General features: G+C 40.7%; 1 protein-coding gene across 1 annotated transcript in view; it reads right to left on the bottom strand.

Moving 5' to 3' along the window:
• Positions 1 to 1923: 1923 nt before the first annotated feature.
• FAM216B (family with sequence similarity 216 member B) overlaps positions 1924 to 20285 on the bottom strand; it is a 37854-nt gene continuing 19492 nt past the window's right edge. Inside the window, exons 3-8 of the mRNA XM_071208268.1 lie at positions 11816 to 11934; positions 10431 to 10541; positions 9380 to 9456; positions 8587 to 8693; positions 6825 to 6945; positions 1924 to 5541 (exon numbers count right to left, since the gene is read on the bottom strand). Coding sequence (XP_071064369.1) covers positions 5324 to 5541; positions 6825 to 6945; positions 8587 to 8685 — 438 coding nt within the window. The 5' untranslated portion in view covers positions 8686 to 8693; positions 9380 to 9456; positions 10431 to 10541; positions 11816 to 11934 and the 3' untranslated portion in view covers positions 1924 to 5323. The remainder of the gene's footprint in view (positions 5542 to 6824; positions 6946 to 8586; positions 8694 to 9379; positions 9457 to 10430; positions 10542 to 11815; positions 11935 to 20285) is intronic.

The following is a 20285-nucleotide window of genomic DNA, read 5'->3' as shown; positions in this document are numbered from 1 at the left end:
GGAGTGTGCCCTGCAAGGATAGCTGCCCTGCACAGCCCACCCAGGAGTGGCACTGCACACATGAAGAGCTGATGCATCAAGACGACACAACAAAAAAGAGATGCAGTTTCCCAGTGCCGCCAGATAATGCAAGCGGGCACAGAAGAATACACAGTGAATGGACACAGAGAGCAGATAACACGGGGGAGGGGAAGAGAAATAAATAAAAAATAAATCTTTTTTTTTTTTTAAAAAAAGAACAATATAAACAAGGAAAGGTGAGAAATTACTGAGACACACTGAACCCACATTGTAGATCTATGTTGGGACGGTCCTTCCTGCAGGGCTTGCTCCTGCGTCTTCCTCGTCACCTACTGCAACCCTTGGAGAGCTGCCTTTTCAGGGTCTGCTTCTACACTTTGAAATTTCTTCTGTTAAGTTTCCAAGATGATTGCCATCACCACCCCCTGACTCCCTTCCTAAGATTTGTAAGAATTCCCATTAAAAAGGTGACTGTAACTAACAGTGATAATCTTCCACACATCCTCGTTCTCTTCCATTCAGCAGTCATAGCCTCTAGAATAGTGAAAATGTAATATCCTGACCATGTCAGGTGTTGGTGAGCACGTGGAGCAACTAGCACACTTTAACACTGCTAGTGGGAGTGCAAAATGTTGCAGCCACTTTGGAAGACATTATTGCAGTATCTTACGAAGTTAAACATGAATCTACCACATGACCTCGCAATCATACTTCTGGGTATTTACCCAAGATAAATAAAAACATGTTCACACAAAAGCAGGTTGTAGCAGTTTGATATGGTTATGAATTCAAAAAATAGATACTGGATTATGTTTTGTAATCTTATTTGTACCTGGGCATGATTGAGTTATGATTAGGGCATTGAGTCTCCCACCCCTTGGTGGGTGGGGACTCACAGACAAAAGGCATGGCAAAGCACAGAGTTGAGGGTTTCTGATGTTGGAGTTTTGTTGTTGGAGTTTGATGTAGAAGAATTAACCTGGAGCCCTGGGATGTAAGCTCACAGAGGAAAGAGAAGCCAGCCCCAGGAAGAAAGGAATCTTGAACCCAGAGAAAAGCAAGCCCCAGGAACGTAGGAACCCAGGAAGCCTGAACCCTTGCAGACGTCAGGAGCCATCTTGCTCCAAATAGACCTTGGTGAGGGAAGTAACTTATGCTTTATGGCCTGGAATCTGTAAGCTCCTACCCAGAATAAATACCCTTTATAAAAACCAACCAATTTCTGGTATTTTGCATCAGTACCCCTTTGGCTGACTAATACACAGGTGTATACTCAAATATTTATAGCAGTTTAATAAAAGTTAAAAGCTAGAAGTAGGGAAGCAGATTTGGCTCAACTGAAAGAGCATCCACCTACCATATGGGAGACCCAGGATTCAAACCCAGGGCCTCCTGACTTGTGTGGTGAGCTGGCCCACATGCAGTGCTGGTGTATGCAAAGAGTGCTGTGCACACAGGGGTGGCCCCTGTGTAGGGGAGCCCCACATACAAGGAGTGAGCCCTGCAAGGAGAGCCGTCCCTCATAAAAAAAGCACAGCCTGCCCAGGAGTGGTGCCACACACATGGAGAGCCGATGCAGCAAGATGACGCAACAAAGAGAGACACAGATTCCTGGTGCCGCTGACAAGAATGCAAGCAGACACAGAAGAACACACAGAGAACGGACATAGAGAGCAGACAATGGGAGTGGGGGGAGGGAAGGGAAGAGAAATAAATTTAAAAAATAAATCTTAAAAAAAAAAAAGTAATCCAGATACTTATGAACTGGTGAATGGATAAACATATTGTGGTATGTTAATATAATAGAACGCTACTTAGCAATAAAATGGAAGAAATTACTGATATATGCCAAATCGATGAACCTCAATAGCATCATGCTGATTGAGAGAAGCCAGACACAAAAAATATTACATACTTTATTATTCCAATTACAATTTTAGAAAGGACAAAACTACAGGCAGAGGAAAGAGATTAGGGATTACCAGGGGCCAGAGTTTGGGGCAGGAGATGGACTGCAAAGAGACACAAGAGAACTTTGGGAATAATGGAAATGCGCTATATCCATGGTGGTTGCATGAATGTGTCCATTTGTCAAGACTCATTTCAAAGAATGCATTTAATGGCATGTGAATTATACTTCAGTAAAGTTGTTTTACACAAAGAAAACTCTATGTGGTCACATCGTATAACAGAATTGAAGTAATTCAAGTTCTGTTTCTTCATCTTTATTATCATAGTGTGATCATTGGTCATTTCAAATTTCCTCCTGAAATGCAAGAAAATGTAGTCCCAAAGTGGTTGCAGGTACCTGAGCTGATTCTGTGTGTGTCGGCAGCCAACTGTGTAACACAGACTTCTCTGAATTACCCTCCATGTAGAATGTAGTGGTTATTAAAGGACAAGCAGTAAAAAATGTGCGTATTTAAGGTTATGTATAAATTTTAAAAATTCATCAGTAAACTCAGCAGTTGTTTAGAACTTGAACCAACAAGTTTTTGGGGGAGGGAGATATGTTAGCACATATTATATGTGTTTATAATTAGCTCATGATAATTATAAAAAGCAGACCACCTTTTGGTCAGTTTTATTATTATTTTAAAATATTCTATGGTCAATGCCCCCCTATTGCGTGCACCTGGGTGGACTGCTCTCATCACCCCACTACTGATGCACTGCGGCTACTCCGGCTACTCCACGTCAGTAGTTGTGGTTTCCTGGGACCATAGAGTAATACCACAAAGTCGCAGGTAATTCCGACTGGCAGAATCTTTGTAAATTTGCCTACCCTGGGCTAGGCCCTGTGCTAGGCACTAGGAATTTCAGGTGAAATGGCCGTTACTCTCTGGAGCATGGTGGTTTGAGACTATGTGTACCCAAAAGAATCATGTTCTGTTGATATCTCTTGACATTTTGAGAGCAGGCTGCGTAGTCTCAAACAGTTCAAAGGAGGAGAATCTCCTAGAAGTTACTGGTTCACCTCTCATTGTCTTTTGCATAGTCTTCCCAGGCTAACATCTTTCTTCTTGCACCATAACAAATTACATACCTCATAAGCTTTAGGTGCAGGGTTGAAGGTGGGGGGCGAGGGGGAGGGCATTTCTTTCTCACGAGAGGAAAGAAAACCAACAAGTGGAAACTTTTGCACCAACCTGGATCTATGTGTCCTTCACAAGGGCCTATGACATTCAACTGCCAATGAGCCCTTAAAAGCCTCCATCTGGAGCAAGGTGCCTCTGGGATTTTTCATGGAAGGATGGGGCTCAGAATCCTAAGTGGCCTCCTTGATATCCTGTATCACTTGCTGAGGCTTACACAGCAAATCTCTATGCCCACGGGAAAAAAAGTCTAAGACAAGAGCATGCAAGAAGTTCAGAAGGATAAAAGCTGTGTGGTGGAGACAAAAGGAATGTTAGGACAAGGCAAGGGACGTCTACCACATACCTCTTGCCCTTAAAGTGGGGGCTGTTTTAGTCTGCTAAGCTGCTGAAAGCAGATACCATGAAATGGGTTGCCTTAACAATGGGAATTTATTAGCTTACGTTTTTGAGGCTGAAAAAAAATGTCCAAATCCAGGCATCGTTGACAGTCACATTCTTCCTGAAGACTGCCTGCCAACAATCCTGGACTCCTCTGTCACATGGCAAGGCACATGGCGGCATCTGCTGGTCTCTCTCTTCTCTTTCAGGGTTTAGTTGCATTCAGTGTCTTGCTTCCGTGACTTTCTCTCTCTTTGTCTGAATTTCATTCTCTAATAAAGGACTCCAGTAAGAGGATTAAGATGCACTTTGGGCCATGCCTTAACTGAAGTAACTTCAATAAGTTTACACCCACAAGAATGGATTAGCTTTAAGAATATGTTATTCTGGGGTACACACAATTTCAAACCATCACAGGTTCTCAGTAGAACTCACCCCAGTTTGATCTTTTTTTCTTCTTTTAAACCTACCTAACAATTATTAACTTGTAAGTATAAAGCTGCTTAGAATACGTGAGTCAGGGCCAGGATTTGCAGAGGCCAAGATACTTCTTTATTGTTTATCATTGTGAATGAGTCCAGTGAGTCTTTTTGTCTGATTACTTGGCCTGACATGTCCCATATCCCATAATCAGATAGGGTTTCAGACCCATTACTGAGGGCTGTGAGAATCTCAAGATGATTTCTGTATCTCTTTTGTTAATAGTAGCAGAGAGAAGAAAATAATAATGCAATTCTTTTCCTGGTGCTATTGCAGCGTCTTCCTTTCAGATCAATGCTAGTACATTCCTTGCCCAGAACATATTATTCCATCTCACCTATTTATCTCATGAGAATGACAAAGTCATTGACTGAATTGAAAAGGGGTGGGGCATTTTAAAAAGAAGGTGAGGAAGAGGCGTTTTTAAAATTTTGAAATTTATGTGAGCATAAATGTATGGTGTTTAATTTTAAACACCAAAAAAATTCACTGGTGATGAAAAGAACTAGTGAATATATTATATAGACTAATATATTAATATATCATACTATATCATATATATGATGATTTGACTCATTATTTCATTTTGGTTATTGCAGTCTTCCATCCTTGCTTAAAACCATTTAGGCAATGGAAAGGAGAGATTTGACATCAATCCTTTGGGGCTAATTTTCTGCTGTGCTGAGAGCGTTTTTTAGCTCCAGGGGAAGGTGGGTGTGTGAATTCTCTTACCCTGTCAAGGTCAATTGCAGCACAGCAGAATCAACCAAGCTAGAGCAGGCTGTTAAGCCCACACTTCAAGATGACACAAAGTGGTTGAGTCAGGTAAGAACCTGAAGCTTTGGAGCCAAGTTTAATGCTAGCGCTTGCTGGGGAAGAGGAGGGGAAGAGGACATGGAAATACCCAATCCAATTACTGCCGAGATGAGGTGGCTCCGGAAACTCTCCGGGCTCAGTGTCACTCCTTGTTGGCGTGCATAGTTATTAGGTTCAGTATGTGCACTTTATGGCTGGCAGGGAATGGTCACTAAATGACAGAGGTCCCGGCACACTCTAGCCACTTCATCCTTTTCACTGTTCTGGGGATTTCTGTGGAAGGTTCCACTTCAAAGGAAAGTCATTTTATTCTCCTGGCTCTGTGTGAAAAAGTAGTTTTATGGTCAACTCTGTGCTCTTAACCCTCTCAACTTGTTCTTGCTGGTAAAATCCCTGACAATGGGAGAGAGATTATTTCTAGGCCTGGGGTCTGTATTAGAAGTTACCCTTTTATTCATTCTCATCCAACAAATATGCACTAAGCACCCATTAAATGCCTCTTGGCATGGACAACCTGCCACGTCCAGCGCTTATGTACAGTCATGTTTCCTGGGTGACGAGAGCTCTGAGCTTTGGGCCTTGTCCCAAAGAGAAAGTGCAGATCGAGGGAGTGGGGTTGGCCGTTTCCTTCTCACCGCTGAAACCTTGCAGGGGATGGTTCTTTGAGATGCTGCCTTGGTTGAGGCTTTCTTGGCAGAGTCTATCAGTACAGCAGCGTGAGCCAAGGCTTCCTGCTGAGTAATATAGCCTAGGGGAAAGAAATGAGGGGAACTTCAAAATCAACAATTTGACAAAGCAGATAAGCAAACAAAACTGCGGATATTCAGGGGTCCAAAAATGTCTTCTACTCTTCCAGGGTGGATAAAGGATAACAGTTGCCCTTAGGATGCCTAGATTGTATGATCTTTGCATCTTTCCCTTAGTAGTTCTCATTCAAGAAGTCAACAAATCCTTAGTCATTGACTAACATGCCAAATCATTTGGAAAGCGACTTGAGCCTTGAGGAATCACTGCATGAATTGCTTGTCTTCAATATCAAAACTTCCTTCCAACTAGAAATAAACATATATCTTATCTTATCTTGTCTTATCTGTTTAAATCAGGTAATACATGCAAAGGGCACAGAACAAAGCCTGAGAGGGGGTGGGGGATGCCTTCCATAAAAGGTAAATATTGCTGTTGTCTTAATGAAGACATGGGTAAAAACCAAGTCTTCCTTTTGTGTCCTTTCAGGAACAAGAATATAAGGTGGCAGGTGCTGATGTCACATGAGTGGTTTTCCACAAGAAGCATCATGGAGTTCAAAGAAGAGCATCACAGAGGCAGCTGGAGCCTGGAAAGATTTCCTAGAAGAGGTATTTAACAGCACCCATGCGTGCCTTTCAGTGGATTGGCGCTTACAGTCTACGAAGGTCTTTTGCAACTGTTATTTCATTTGTGCTTCATAAAATGTGATGTGGTTGGTAGAAGAGGAGAAGGTGGGGGAACATGCATGGTCTTGGGAGTCAAGTCCTAACTCCGGCATTTACTTGATCAAGTTTCATAGCCTGCCTGGGCTGCAGTTTCCTACAGCTGTAAAGTAGGGGGAAATGAGATACTATGCAACTTATAGCGCAGTCTGGCACATGGTAAATTCTCAAAAAAAAAAATCAGCTGTTTTTGTTGTGAGTAGACTGAGCCCTGCATTTGCATAACCAGCAAGGAGGGCTAAGCTGTGGTTTGGGCTTAGATTGGCTTCCTATACTCAAAGTGTCATTTCTACTAGATCACGTTCCTGTCAGTCTCAGAGAGTTGTTACCAATAACAACTTTCCAATTTAAAAATCCATATTCTCACTTCTTTAAACCTTCTTAATTTACCCATAAACCTTGCTCTATATTATCAGGGATAATCATTTTTAAACTTGGCCAGCCTACGATGTTGATAAAACAGTCCACCGGTAGAGGCCATTCTACTTGAATTATTTCTCTGGAAGCCTGGCCTCTGGCTGCAGCGCTGGGTTCCTGGGTCAGGGCGGGTAATTAAACTTACCGAGCAGGTGCTGCTGCAGAAGGCTGTGAAAATAGCGGGCCTGCAGGGCCTCCCACTGGCGGCCAGAGTTGTAAATCCTCATGATGCTGTAAAAGTAGCACTGCTGCCCTCGGGTTAGGTCCTGTCAAAGCAGAGCAGTTGATTTGGGTGAGTGAGTGGAGTTCTATAGAATTAAAGTGTGTGTACTTAAACCTGACTTCCAGGGAAAGAAGATACTTCTCTTTGTATAGTAAATCCAAGCACACGTATATGTTAATGCATAACAATTGGAAAACAATTGGGCAGATTTTGTCTCCAGAAGGGTCATTTGGCAATATTTGGAGAAATTTTGGTTGTTGCCCATGGCAGGAGGTGGGGAGGGTCTCTACTAACATCCAGCAGGTGGAGGTCAGGCTGCTGCTATTAAAGGTCCTGTAACATTAAGGATTGCCCCCAGTTCCTTGCAGAAAAGAATTGCCCTGCCCCAAATGTTAACAGCACCAAGTTTGAGAAATTCTACTTTAAGTTTCAATACAGATTTCCCTTTTAGAAAGCCATTCTGGTGCTGCTCTGGAGTATGGGTTTGAGGGAAGAAATAACAGAGGCAGAGAGAGCATCTAGGAGGTTCTTGTCATGGAGGGGCAGTGGGCAGGAGGAACACGAAGGGCCTGGACTGAAATGACTATTACATACCTAGTAAATCTTAAGTGCCTATTGTATGCTATGCTAAACATTCTGCATGCATTATCTCCAACACCATACCAGTCCTGTGAGATGGACATTACTGTGCTCATTTTACAAGTGGGTAATCAGAAACAGGGGGATCAACATTTTAGAATAGTCAAGATAAAACAAGATCACCCTTGGTCAAAACATCCAAAATTATTCTAGAATATTCAACACCACGAAAAGACACCTAATAAGAAATTAACCTTAAAATGATTATATGTAAAAGTAAGGTACGCTGACTTTGATCTGTTAGAAATTTAGCATGGGACTGAAATCTGAGTCAGGATTTTTTTTTTTTTTGAGGGTCTAAAGACCTTAAACGTCATTATGAAAAATATGTAGACTGAATTAGCAAAACTAAGTAGCTCACAATTCTAGATGTTTTATGGTTTCTGAATTAGATGTTTTAAAAGGTAATGTATTTGGAGAAGAGAATGGATCCCATTACCGCATAACTGGTTAAGCCTTTTCAAATGATTGAGAACAATAGAGCATGAAAATTGCAAGCTATCTCCAAGATCAAAGACACAAAGTGCAATTACACAAGATAAAACCTTAAAAGTGATGGTTTGGCTTTTGTAGGGGAAAATGCTTATTTCTTTGCCTTAGTAAAATTCTCAGCTTTATATACAAGAAGTGAAGGATAACAATCTTAAAGATTGTTGATTTTTTTTTCTCTTTTAAAATTTCTTCCTCTCTTTTTTTTAGGGAACTGAAATTTTCCCCAGAACTTTACAAATTTAACTAAATGTTCCTGAAAGCTGCTAAAAAATCAAACATGGCTCTCCACTAGTGAAGCCACAATGCGGCCAGTTGTGGAGTATCCCAACACTATGGTGCATCAGCAACAAAACAATGAAGCGGCAGCCATGTGCCAGAGCTCCTGAATGGGACCGGTGTAGGAGCAGAGCTCTCCACGTTCTCATCCACGCCCACTTTCCACACACACCCAGGATCTGGGTTGAGCCGGCTGTTCCACCTGATGGTGGGTTAGTCCTCAAGCCTTGAAGGAGAGACAGACCTGGTCCCTCCATCTGGACACAATATGCTGTACCTTGAGTAAGGAAGTGTCAGAGGCAGAGAGAGGAACTCGAATGCAAGGAATCTGTGGAAGGTTCTGGAGCTTTTGTTGTCTTTCCCAGTTTTCTCGCATTCTTTATCCTGTACTTCCAGGGAACAACAAAGATTAGGATAAAATTTTGTGAGTTTTTTTCCCCTAGTCAGTTTGGAGGATGTGGCCAGCTAAATAAGTAAGCAAGGAAACAGATAAACATAAATGAATAAATGTTGGATGTTTTCTCACATGCTGCTGAGCAATTCGACTTCACCAGGCTGTCTGCTTAGTTCTACACCTTTTCCCATCCTCACCCCTTATTTATGCAAGGAATAATTCAGAGGCCTTTGCCTTTCTGCTTCAAACTCTATGTTTGAAACAAGTGGGTTGTAGAGTCACACGGTGTCTAACAACAACTATTTCTTGATAATTTTAACGAATATTTATTGCCTCTTCTGATTCTAAAAAGTAATAGATGCCATTTTGAAAAATCTGGAAAAATTTAAAAATTGAAAAAGAAAATAAAATCACCCATAATCTCACTATTCAGAACTACCCTTAGCATTAGACCTTGGCATTACATTGACTTTCCTTTTTTTCCTGTGTAAAATCATGTGTTTAGAAAAGTGTGATTGTGTATTTTTCCAGTTCATTAAATATTCCTAAAAAGATGTTTTTTTAGTGGCAATATAGTGTATCTTTTTTTATCACTCTCCATTTTTTACCCATTTAGATTTGCAATTTTACAGCATTGCACTTTAAATAAACAATTAAATATAAGTGTGTTGCTTACCTGACAAAATACGAAACAGAAAAAAATCACACCAGCTATGATGAAGTCTTGTTTCCATGTGATTTAGGGTTTAGAATCTGAGATAGAAATATATTGAAAAAAACTTATCAGTCAAGGAAGGATAGACATGTTGGAATAGGACTGCCAAGGGAGAATGGAGACCCCATGTATTTTAACTCTGCTCGCTCCTTTGCCTTCTCAATACTGTAAACCACTGAATGGCAGGAAGTAAGAACACAGCAAAAGCAAATATAAGAACTCCTCTAAATACATCAGGCTACTATCAATACCCCTATGTGTGCTAAATGAAGAAAATCAACTGGCCTTCAAAAGCAGAAAGAATTGAGTTTCTTACCTTCTTAGTCTTCTCATGTGTACAGTGGCAATTGCACCGTCTACCTCACAGGATTGTTTGCTTCAATGAGATCATAAATATAGAATGTTCTCACTTTATACCAATTCCTTCCCTCTACCCTACCATATTATGTACACACACATGCACACGTGCTTAATAAGTAACTTAATACTTGAGAAGATTCTCACTGGTTCTGAGTTTGCAGATCTAATGTTCAGATCTGCCAGAAGAGAAATTTATTGGGAAAACATAAGTCAATATCTCAGTGTGCCCCATTTCCATGATATACATTTATAAATTAAGCTATAAATATTTAATTTAGTGCTGCTTTCTTTCAATATGGACTTTGAACATCATACCAACCAAGATATACTCTGGTAGTATCCTCCACAATGGAAACCTATGCTCTATAATGTACTCAAATCATCTCAATATCCCTCCCCCCATTTTTCTGATCTGTAGAGCAGAGAATAAATATTCTTCAAAGTTAGAAAGATTTCTTGTCTCCTCAATAGTATAAGGAAATGACTTTGTGCATCCTTTTCTTGGACAATTGCTGAGGAAGTACATTGTACCTATTCAAGGGATCTATGCCTGATAAAGTCTGATAAACATCCTTGGGGAATTAAGGGAGAAAAATCTACAAAACAATTTATATCTGAAACAAAAATACAGATTTGTTAAAAAGGAACTTACCGTGTATTGCAGTCCTCCCTTTTTAAAAGCCTTTATTCGCATTCATTTTGTTTTCTCTCCAGATCACTTTCTTCTTGTAGCCTGGTAGTGATTCAGTCTGTTGATAAGCATCTAAGCAACATCATGCAAGGAAACAATGAGCTTGGGAAACCTGGCTGTATGCCTTGACCTACTTTTGTGCAACATTCGATTGCATGGTTTAATTTTATTTTCTTTCAAATTTTGTTTCTGATCAAGTTGCATTACATATAGACATGGCAGAGGGAAGTGACTAGAAACAGAGATGCTGAATATTAAAATCAAGAAATCCAGCAGGGCAACAGGTTGTGACATGAATATTTTCTTGTATTTGGAACTCAGAAGGAGGAAGGAAATGTTCTAAAAGACAGAATTTGAGTAAAGCACAGGTTGTTCATCTTAATCTGTGTTCCTAAGGGTGCGATCAGATTTGTAAAAATAGGACCCTTGGAAGACGTATTATTAATAAGATCAGGGCGGGAGGGGCCTTAACCCATATTGCTGGAGTCGTTTGTTAGCAGAAGAAATTTGGACCCAGTCAGTCAGAGGGAGCCATAGGAGGAGGTCAAGGACATTGCCATGTGATAAATCGAAGAAATGCAAGCTAAGGAACCCCAAGCTTCTGGTGCAAGCCAGCACCAGAATGCAACAGACTGAGGAGAAAGCACAGCCTTACTGACACCTTGATTTTGGACTTTTAGCCTCTGAAACCATGAGTCAGTAAATGCTTATCATTTCAGTAAACCCATTGTGTGGTATTTGTCATAGCAACTCTGGCAGACTAAGACAGTAGTCTCTGAAATTGTACCATAGTTCAGGATAATGTTGCTTTCCCATTGTTCGGGGGTAAGATATCCTCCATATTTGATTTTTGAGGCTAACCATGACGATAATTAACCTGTGGCACAAGATTCTTGCCCACACTGATTTCATCAGCATAAGCTTTGTTTTTCTGCCTGATTCATGGGCGCAAACTTTTCCCTTCCTCTGTGCTAGCATTATTACTGAAGAACACCTTTTTCCCCTTAAGAATCCTACCTCTGAATGCCAGCTTGCCTACAAAGATGAAGATTTCCTAGATAAAATGAAAGAAGAAATACAAAAGAAAAACTACTAATTCAAAATTCCTATGAGGCTCAGGGACAAAAACAAAACAAAGAAAAACTGAAGGAGATGGGGGTGGTGAATCAGAACATATTAAACAGAGGCAAAAGGCACGCAATTTTTCCCAGTAATTTTAATACAGACCTTCTGGGGAAGAAACATGGCACAACAATGCATCTGTAAATGCCAATGAATTAATACCATTGGCGCAGAGAGGTTAGTGATTTTCTACTGAGAAATAAAGAGTTACATGCAGAGTTGACCTTGTCAGTTGAATCTTTCTTGAAGATTTTCCCAAGATGTGGCAAAATGCCTCCAAGGGCACATCACATCTTCATTCTGCTGCCTACGCATGATGATTTATAACAGGATGCATTACTCCCTGCCATATCAGGAAAACAAAAATGAATCCAGGTGTTTGCAGCAAGGGGATTCAATGTAGGGAATCTGTTATAAGGGTTGGATTATCCAAGATTAGATTGGATTATCCAAGATTAGATTAGATTATCCAAGGACTAGCAAAATGTGCAAGTACTACCATACTTAGAGCTGGAGGACAAAAAGAGAAGATGATTTACCCAGAGCCCCTGAGTGCTGTGCTACTTAGGCTGCTTCTGTTGGAACACTGCTGCCTGAGCAGGACCTCAGGAACTGGCACTCACCAGCCACCCTTGCTTCCATGTTCCTCCCCAACTGCTAATGGTGCTATTACTCTCAACACTATTGCTGTCCCTGACACCGCTGTTACTGACATGGCCACTGCTGCCACCACCACCACAGGGGCAAGCAGAAGGCTGAACAATATGTCTCCTCCAGCCTTCCATGTCCTGCCTGCCATTGGGGGCCCAGTGGTGGGATTCTAGGAAAGATATTTTGCAGTCTTCCTATGACTGTAGAAAAGAAAAAGGTCTAGAAGGATAAGTGTAGAGCTGAGATACAATGGACACTCTCCAACATATTGGGACACCATCACCAAAAGTCTAAGAGGTATAGATTTACCTCTAGGATCTCTGAAGTGGAAGCCTGATGGACTTAGATATACAGTCAGTGCTTTCCTAATATGACTAAAGACAGAAACTGTATATGAAAATGAAAATGAGATGATTGGCTAGCTATATAGATGGTGTTAAAGAATGAGATATAAATGTTTGGATAATATCTTAAAAGAATGATGGCACAGTACATATCATCAGTTTTGGACAAAGCAAATATTTTCCCAAAGACTAGCTAAAGAGTTCAAAAGGAATAACACTGACTACAAAGGAAAAAAGAAGAGAAACACCCATAATCTAATTAGTAGAGAGAATCTTGTGTTGACCATTGTGAAAAAGATGTATGCTCTTTCAAAGTTAAAAAGTTGGTACAACATTGAGACATGATGCTTAAAAATACCTATGTCGGGGAAGTGGACTTGGCCCAATGTATAGGGTGTCTGCCTACCACATGGGAGGTCTGTGGTTCAAACCCCAGGCCTCCTTGACCTGTGTGGAGCTGGCCCATGCACAGTGCTGATGCGCGCAAGGAGTGCCCTGCCACGCAGGGGTGTCCCCCGTGTAGGGGAGTCCCACGCACAAGGAGTGTGCCCCATGAGGAGTGCCGCCCAGCATGAAAGAAAGTGCAGCCTGCCAGGAATGGCGCCACACACAGCGAGAGCTGACACAACAAGATGACGCAACAAAAAGAAACACAGATTCCCGTTGCCTCTGATAAGGATAGAAGTGGTCACAGAAGAACACACAGCGAATGGACACAGAGAGCAGACAACTGCGGGGGGGGGGGGGGGGAGGGTGTGGGTTGGTGGGGGAGCAGAGAGAAAAAAAAATACCTATGTCAATGAGCCAATGCTTACCTGGGATTTCCTGGGTAATAAAGCGTTTTCATGGAACATTGGGGTAATTGTAACCTCGTGGGTGTTACCAAGTAAGGAAGAAGAGGAACTCAAGATTGGAATCCAAGATAAGATTAAATCCTAATTCAGAGAAGCCAATCTGGTAGAACCAAAGGTAGAGCATCATTGTATATCATGGAGAAAGTACTTCCCTGGAAAACTTTAACCCACGAAGAAATTGTCTACTCATATCCCTCTGCCCTTATTCCTTCTCCAGGATCCTGTATACTACAGAGCTCTCGATAAGGATAACTCTGCCATGCATGGGTATTTCCCTTGTCTGTCCTAAGCCCTCAGTGTACCAAACCAAAGTAAAGGGAAGTGACCTTCTCCCTGTCCCATGCTGCTGTTTATCACCTGGACTCCTGAGTGGCACCTGCTCAGAGTCTTACATAGTTTTGTTCACTCTCTGTTCTCTCATAGCGCTACACAGTCCATTGAGCTCAACCTTGTAGAGGGTGGAGGGTTAGGCACTTTACCTATATTAATTCATTTAAGCCTCATAACAATTCTATGCGGTATATACTATTACTATCTCCATTCTGCTGATGAGGAAGTGGGTGTATTCCCATGACTGGGCAGTGACAGACCTGGGACCTGAACTCAGGCGGTCTTGCTCTAGAATCTTAACTATCAGTGGATCCATTTTAGCTCTGAAATTAGAAATCGAAGGAAAGATACTCGTATCACCTCTTCTTCCCTTTTGCACATAAATCTCACTTTTATACTTTTTTGGCCCAGGTATGGTGTTTTAGTTTGCTAAAGGCTGCTAGGGGCAATATACCAGAAATGGGTTGACTTGTAAAACGGGATTTATTAGGTTTAAAGCTGACAGTAGTGAGACTGTGAAAGCAGTCAAATCAAGGCATCAGCAGACTGTCTGCTGGTGATCCTGGATTCCTCTCTCACATGGAAAGGCACACGGAGGCATCTGCTTCTCTTCTGGGTCTCGTTGCTTCACCTTCTGGCTGCTCCATCTTTGACTTCTTCTCTCCCAGCTTCTTCTCTGAGCTCCTGGGTTCCTTCTTTCCATCTCTGTGACTTTTTCTCTGTGTGTCTCTGCATGGTTTCCTGTTTATAAAAGACTCCAGGAAAAGGATTAATACTCGCCCTGGGCTAAGCCCTACTGGAGCAATCTGATCAAATGCTCCTTAACTGATCTAAACATCAAAGGTTTACTGTAGGTTCAATTTAAGAACATAATTTTCTGGAATCCACATAAAAGACTCAAACCAACATGGTAAGGAAGCTGAAAGGGCCATGGGTGCTGTTGGAAGTTTCAAGAAATAACCTCTGCCACACATGGCATGCTGAAACATGGGTAGAAGGCACACACTGAAAGTGAAGGAAGTCTCTAAAGGACATGAAGCTTTGTACCCATGAGTGTGGTTGTGGAGACTACAATTCCCTGGAAGGACATCCTGAATGCTTGGGTATCCGATTAATTACTGGGGAATACTGACCAAATGAGCCTATGAAGTTGCAGACAGAAACATAATACATGGCAACTGGTCACAAGACAGAATTGATTCTGGGAATTGTCAGATAACTTAGGCTATAAAAGCTAAAAAATCTTAGAGCTTAGTAGACCTAGATTTCAATATGAGCATGTATCAATTAGGATGCATTCAGTTGCAGATAACAGAGATACTGAACAAATACAGGCTTACACAAATAGAGATTTGTGCAAGCTACTTTTTTTTTTTGCCATTTTACAAGAGGTGAAGAAAGCTTCTTAGTGGTGTTGGGTCTGTGGTTCTGGGCTGGCGGCTGTGAGACTGCTGGCCTTCACCCCGTGGTCATAAAGTAGCTACTTCACTTAAAGTCAGGATGTCCCACTGAGGAGAGAGTTTATCCTTTTGCAACTTTCTTTTATCAGAGAGGAAAACTATTTCTCAGTAGCTTCCCAGAAGACTTCACCTATCTCATAGGCCATGTGTACCAGGCTGGTATTACTACAACTACTGAAAAAGCAACCACAAAATCGTCTCAGGGCCATACAACAATAAGCATTCATTTCTCTCTCATGCATCTGTAAGTTGACTGGGTGGCTCTGCTCTGGGTTTCAGGTTGGAAGATCAGCCCCGGCAGCTGTTCCACGGGTCTTACTATGAGACATGGAATTTTCCAGGGCAAGACTTCTCTTGATCATAAGCTCCCCGACGGGTGAGCCTGGACTGGAATAGGCACGTTTTCACTTCTGCCCACATTACAGGCCTAAAATCAATAGGGTAAGAAAGTATGCTCTTCTCTTGGAGGTCATGGGGAGGAAAAGCGTATTTGCTGAACAGTAATCTAGTTTGCCTCAAAGGGACTAGATTAGGCCAACACCTGGACCAGGAACTGGGTTTTCCTTCTCTGAAGCCAAAAGATATTGATCCAAACCTAAAGGAATTAGGACTGTCATCAAGGAAGAAAGGGGTCTCCCTTACCTATCCTGGATAGGTAAGGAAGAGGGCAAACAGTGTCTGCCGCATGGTACGAATTTGGTCCATACAGAACCTTTATATTTCTATCAGTATCTTAGACCATAAAACACTAAGATGTAGTATGCTTAAGTAAATAATTGTCTTTTTCTGCTTTACATTTCCAGGGACATGGAAGAAGGTGAGGAAGGGAGCTATAATTTATTTTGTGTCTAATATATGCCAGAAACTAAGCCAGGAATTTAGGATAGACTATTTTATTTTTCATTCTTCAGAGTTCTTTGAGGCATATATTATTATAGTTTTAAAGAGAGAAAAATGGTCTTTTAAAGAGGAAAAAATGAGGCTTGGTAATTCATGTGTGCCAACCAAGGTGGACCCAGAATTTATGCCTGGGTTTGTTTGGCACTAAGTCTTTTATTCTTTCTGTTATGCCTTGTTATTATTACTACATTTTGTACATTTTTTAGCAGCTATTTCTAGAATATTCCTTTCTTTATTGTGGAAATATACCTTTCTGTTACTTTAACCAGTTAATTTTAGTTCTAACCTTTGAATCTCATAGAAGAAATGTAATTCATCTCGGAGTATAGTTCTTTATATACATGAAATCAATAATTTAGCCTAAGTCATTTCCCCATTCAGGTTAAAAATAGCCAATTCTTTGAACAATTCCTTGTATTATGTGTGCAACCCCTGTAATAGAACTGTCTTTCAGGAGCTCCTTAGGTAATTAGATATACAGGATGAACCCTTAATGAAAACAATTAGGACCAGTAGCCAGCTGATTAATCACAAAAAGCAGAATTCATAAAAATAATACATTATATCTTAAACATTATATTTTAATATATAAATGTAAATCCATTTTCTAACCTTTTGAGGTAGGGTCAAGGCATTGTGTTTGATTTTAAGCAGTAGATATTGTCAAGAGAACTAAAACTATTGTGCTTATCCCAAAGGATATTTAGAACAGGTGGAGGAGTGCTCTTTGACTGTTGCAGTGACTAGGACCCGTGCTAGTGTTTAGTGAGTGTGAATCTGAGATGTTAAATCTTTGACAATGCCACATATTCTGCAAAATAAAACATCTCATCAAAGTTGTCATCCCATTGAGAAGACTTGGATCATTTTGCTGATGGGATTTCATGTTAGCTAATATAAAATACACTCAATGTATCATCTATAACTTCTAGTTTTGTTTCTTTAAAATGGGGGAAGAGGAAATTATATGAATGAAAATAGTGAAATAAAGACCTCCAAAACTGTTCCTCCATAAAACAATGAGAACATTGGCAAGAACTTTCAGAACTCTGAAAGATATTCAAAGGATTCATGCAATCCAGGAAGCAATTATTCAAGAATAGTAGTTGATTCTCAGAAGGCACAGCAAGTTCTGTGGTATTTTAATTTGCCTTGTTTCCATATCCCCATCTCCAGGTCTATAGCATTCACAAAAACCAAAAGCAAACAATCATGGTGAAAACCAGAAGTTTGGCAGCCAACAAAGGGTTGGAGCTTGTTCGAAGCCTCCTTATCAGAGTATCATCATCATTTTATCTATCTTGACTTGCAAGAATGTCTTGATTTGACTTGATGTGGAACTCAACAAGTGGGAAAATATCTTTCCCTAGGGACATTTGTCAAAACCAATTACAGGGAAGCAGATGCGGCTCAAGTGATTGGGCTTCCGTCTACCATATGGAAGGTCCCAGGTTCAGTTCCCAGGGCCTCCTGGTGAAAGTGAGCTGGCCACATGGAGAGCTGGTCTGCGCAGAGAGCTGACACAAGATGACAACAAAAAAAGAGACAGAGGAGAGACAGTGAGAGACACAACAAACCAGGGAGCTAGGGTGGCTCAAGCAATTGAGTGTCTCTTTCCCATGTTGGAAGGTCCTGGAATTGGTTCCCAGTGCCTTCTAAAGAGAAGATGAGAAGAGAAGACAAGCAAACACAGAAGAATGCACAGAGCATGGACACAGAGAGCAGAAAGTGAACACAAGTGGCAGGGGTGGGGAGAGGAATAAATAAATCTTAAAAAAAAAAAAAAACAAGGGGGAAAAAACACCAATTACAGGCAATTGTGTAACTTCAGGCTTCCTGAGGTGGTGCATTACAGCTGGAGCAAGCAGTAGGCTACCCAAAAAGCTTAAAAAACACACTGGGAAATGAAATGTCCATAAGGGCTTTGAAAAAGTTCTGACATATCCCAGGCAGTCTTAGAAGCCATCCACATATATAGGTCTGGCACTTATCCAGGAAGGTGTACATGCCCAGAAAAGATCTGAGAAAACCCTTAAGTTCTTGCCTCTGCCTGACCTTGGAACTCTACACAAGTAGAAAGTAAAACCTAAGGTAGAATTTCAACTGTGTGGTTGAGTGTTGAAGGCATTCTCCAACAGGCACACAGAGCCCCTTCACAAAGCCTGGGAGTCTTATTGATTTCTGGCATTTAAGGAAATTTCAGTTCAATCGTTCTAAACCAATAAGGTATTTGATTTCAGTGACCACACACAATAAGGAACACAGACTATAGAATTGGTTAACAAAATCACTAAATAAAACAAGAACAACCATAAACAATAGCAATAACAAGTACTCTGATGGAAAGGGAATATGATATCCAGATTTTCCACATTGTATTATTTCCAATATCCAGTTTTCAACAAAAGATTATGAACCATGCAAAAAAATAAAAATAACAATGGAAAAACTGGTTGACAGTATCTGTTCATGAGGAAACCCAAATGTTGGTCATACTAGGCATATTAGTCAGCCAAAGGGGTGCTGACACAAAATACCAGAAATTAGTTAGTTTTTATAAAGGGTATTTATTTGTGGTAGGAGCTTACAGATACCAGGCCATAAAGGATAAGTTACTTCCTTCACCAAAGTCTATTTTCACATGTTGGAGCAAGATGGCTGCCAACGTCTATGAGGGTTCAGGCTTCCTGGGTTCCTACATTCCTGGGGCTTGCTTTTCTCTGGGTTCAAGGTTCCTTTCTTCTGGGGCTGGCTTTTCTTTCCTCTGTTGCTGACTTCCCAGGGCTCCAACTTAAGGCTTCAGCATCAAACTCCAACATCAAAACTCCAACATCAGAAACCCTCAACTCTGTTCTTTGCCATGCCTTTTATCTGTGAGTCCCCACCCACCAAGGGGTGGAGACTCAACACCCTAATCATAACTCAATCATGCTTAGGTACAGGTCAGATTACAAACATAATCCAATATTTCATTTTGGCATTCATCAATAATATTAAACTGCTACACTAGGCAAAGACTTTAAATCACCTATTTGAAATATTTTCCAATAAGTAAAGGAAATCATTTCTAATGAACTAAAGGAATGATGTCTCACATGATAGAAAAGATAGATAGATATAATTTATATATACAAAAAAATAACCACATAAAATTCTGGAGTTGAAAAGTACAATAATTCAAATGAAAAAGCAGTAGAGGAGTTAAGCAGATTTGAGCAGACAAAAAAAAAAAAAAAGAATCAATGGACTTTAAGACAGTTCATTCGAGGTTATCCAGTAAGAGGACCAAAAGAAGAAGAATGAAGAAAAATGAACAGGAACTCTGAGATATCTTGGACACAATCAGAAATGAGCAGAAAGAATCTTTGAAAAATTGTCCCCCAGCAGTTCAAATTTGATGGAAAACATCAATGTACAAATCCAAGAAGTTGAACAAACTCCATAGGACAAATCCAAGAGTTTGAACAAATTCAAAAGGATCCACTCTTACATACACATAATCAATCTGTTGAAAGGTAAACACAAAGAAAGAACCTTGAAAGCAGTGAGAGGCAACTCATCATATACACAAGGTCTCATTAAGGGTAACTACTGATTTCACATCAGAAACCATGGAAGCCAGAAAGCCATAGGATGAGCATATTCAAATTGTGGAGAGAAATGACTATTAAGAATGCTATATCCAGGAAGCAGATGTGACCCAAGTGATTGAGTGTCCACCTTCTACATTGGAGGTACTGGATTCGGTTCCTGGTACTTCCTAAAAAAAATAAAATAAAATAAAAAAATAAGCAAAGAAATGAAAAAATCAACTCAGGGGAGCCGATGTGGTTCAGTGGTTCAGTGCTGGTCTCCCACATACAGGGTCCCGGGTTCAATCCCTGGCCCCTGGTACCTCAAAAAAGGAAAAAAAAAAGCTATATCCAGAAAAACTATCCTTCAAAAATGGAGGTGAACTTCCAACATCCACAGAACAAAAGAACTGAGAGAATTCATCACTATCAGATCTTCTTTATAAAGAAATACTAAAAGGTGTCCTTCAGGCTGAAAAGAAAGGATACCAGATGGTAGCATGAATCCACATGAAGAGATAAAGAAGAGTAGTGAAGTCAACAGCATGTGTACATAAAAAGGAAAGTAAAATTTTATCTTTTC

Source organism: Dasypus novemcinctus, chromosome 15, assembly GCF_030445035.2.
Source record: "Dasypus novemcinctus isolate mDasNov1 chromosome 15, mDasNov1.1.hap2, whole genome shotgun sequence".
Classification (NCBI taxonomy): Eukaryota; Metazoa; Chordata; class Mammalia; order Cingulata; family Dasypodidae; genus Dasypus; species Dasypus novemcinctus.
Note: the sequence above shows the minus strand (reverse complement) of the source record. Positions and strands in the feature narration are given on the sequence as shown.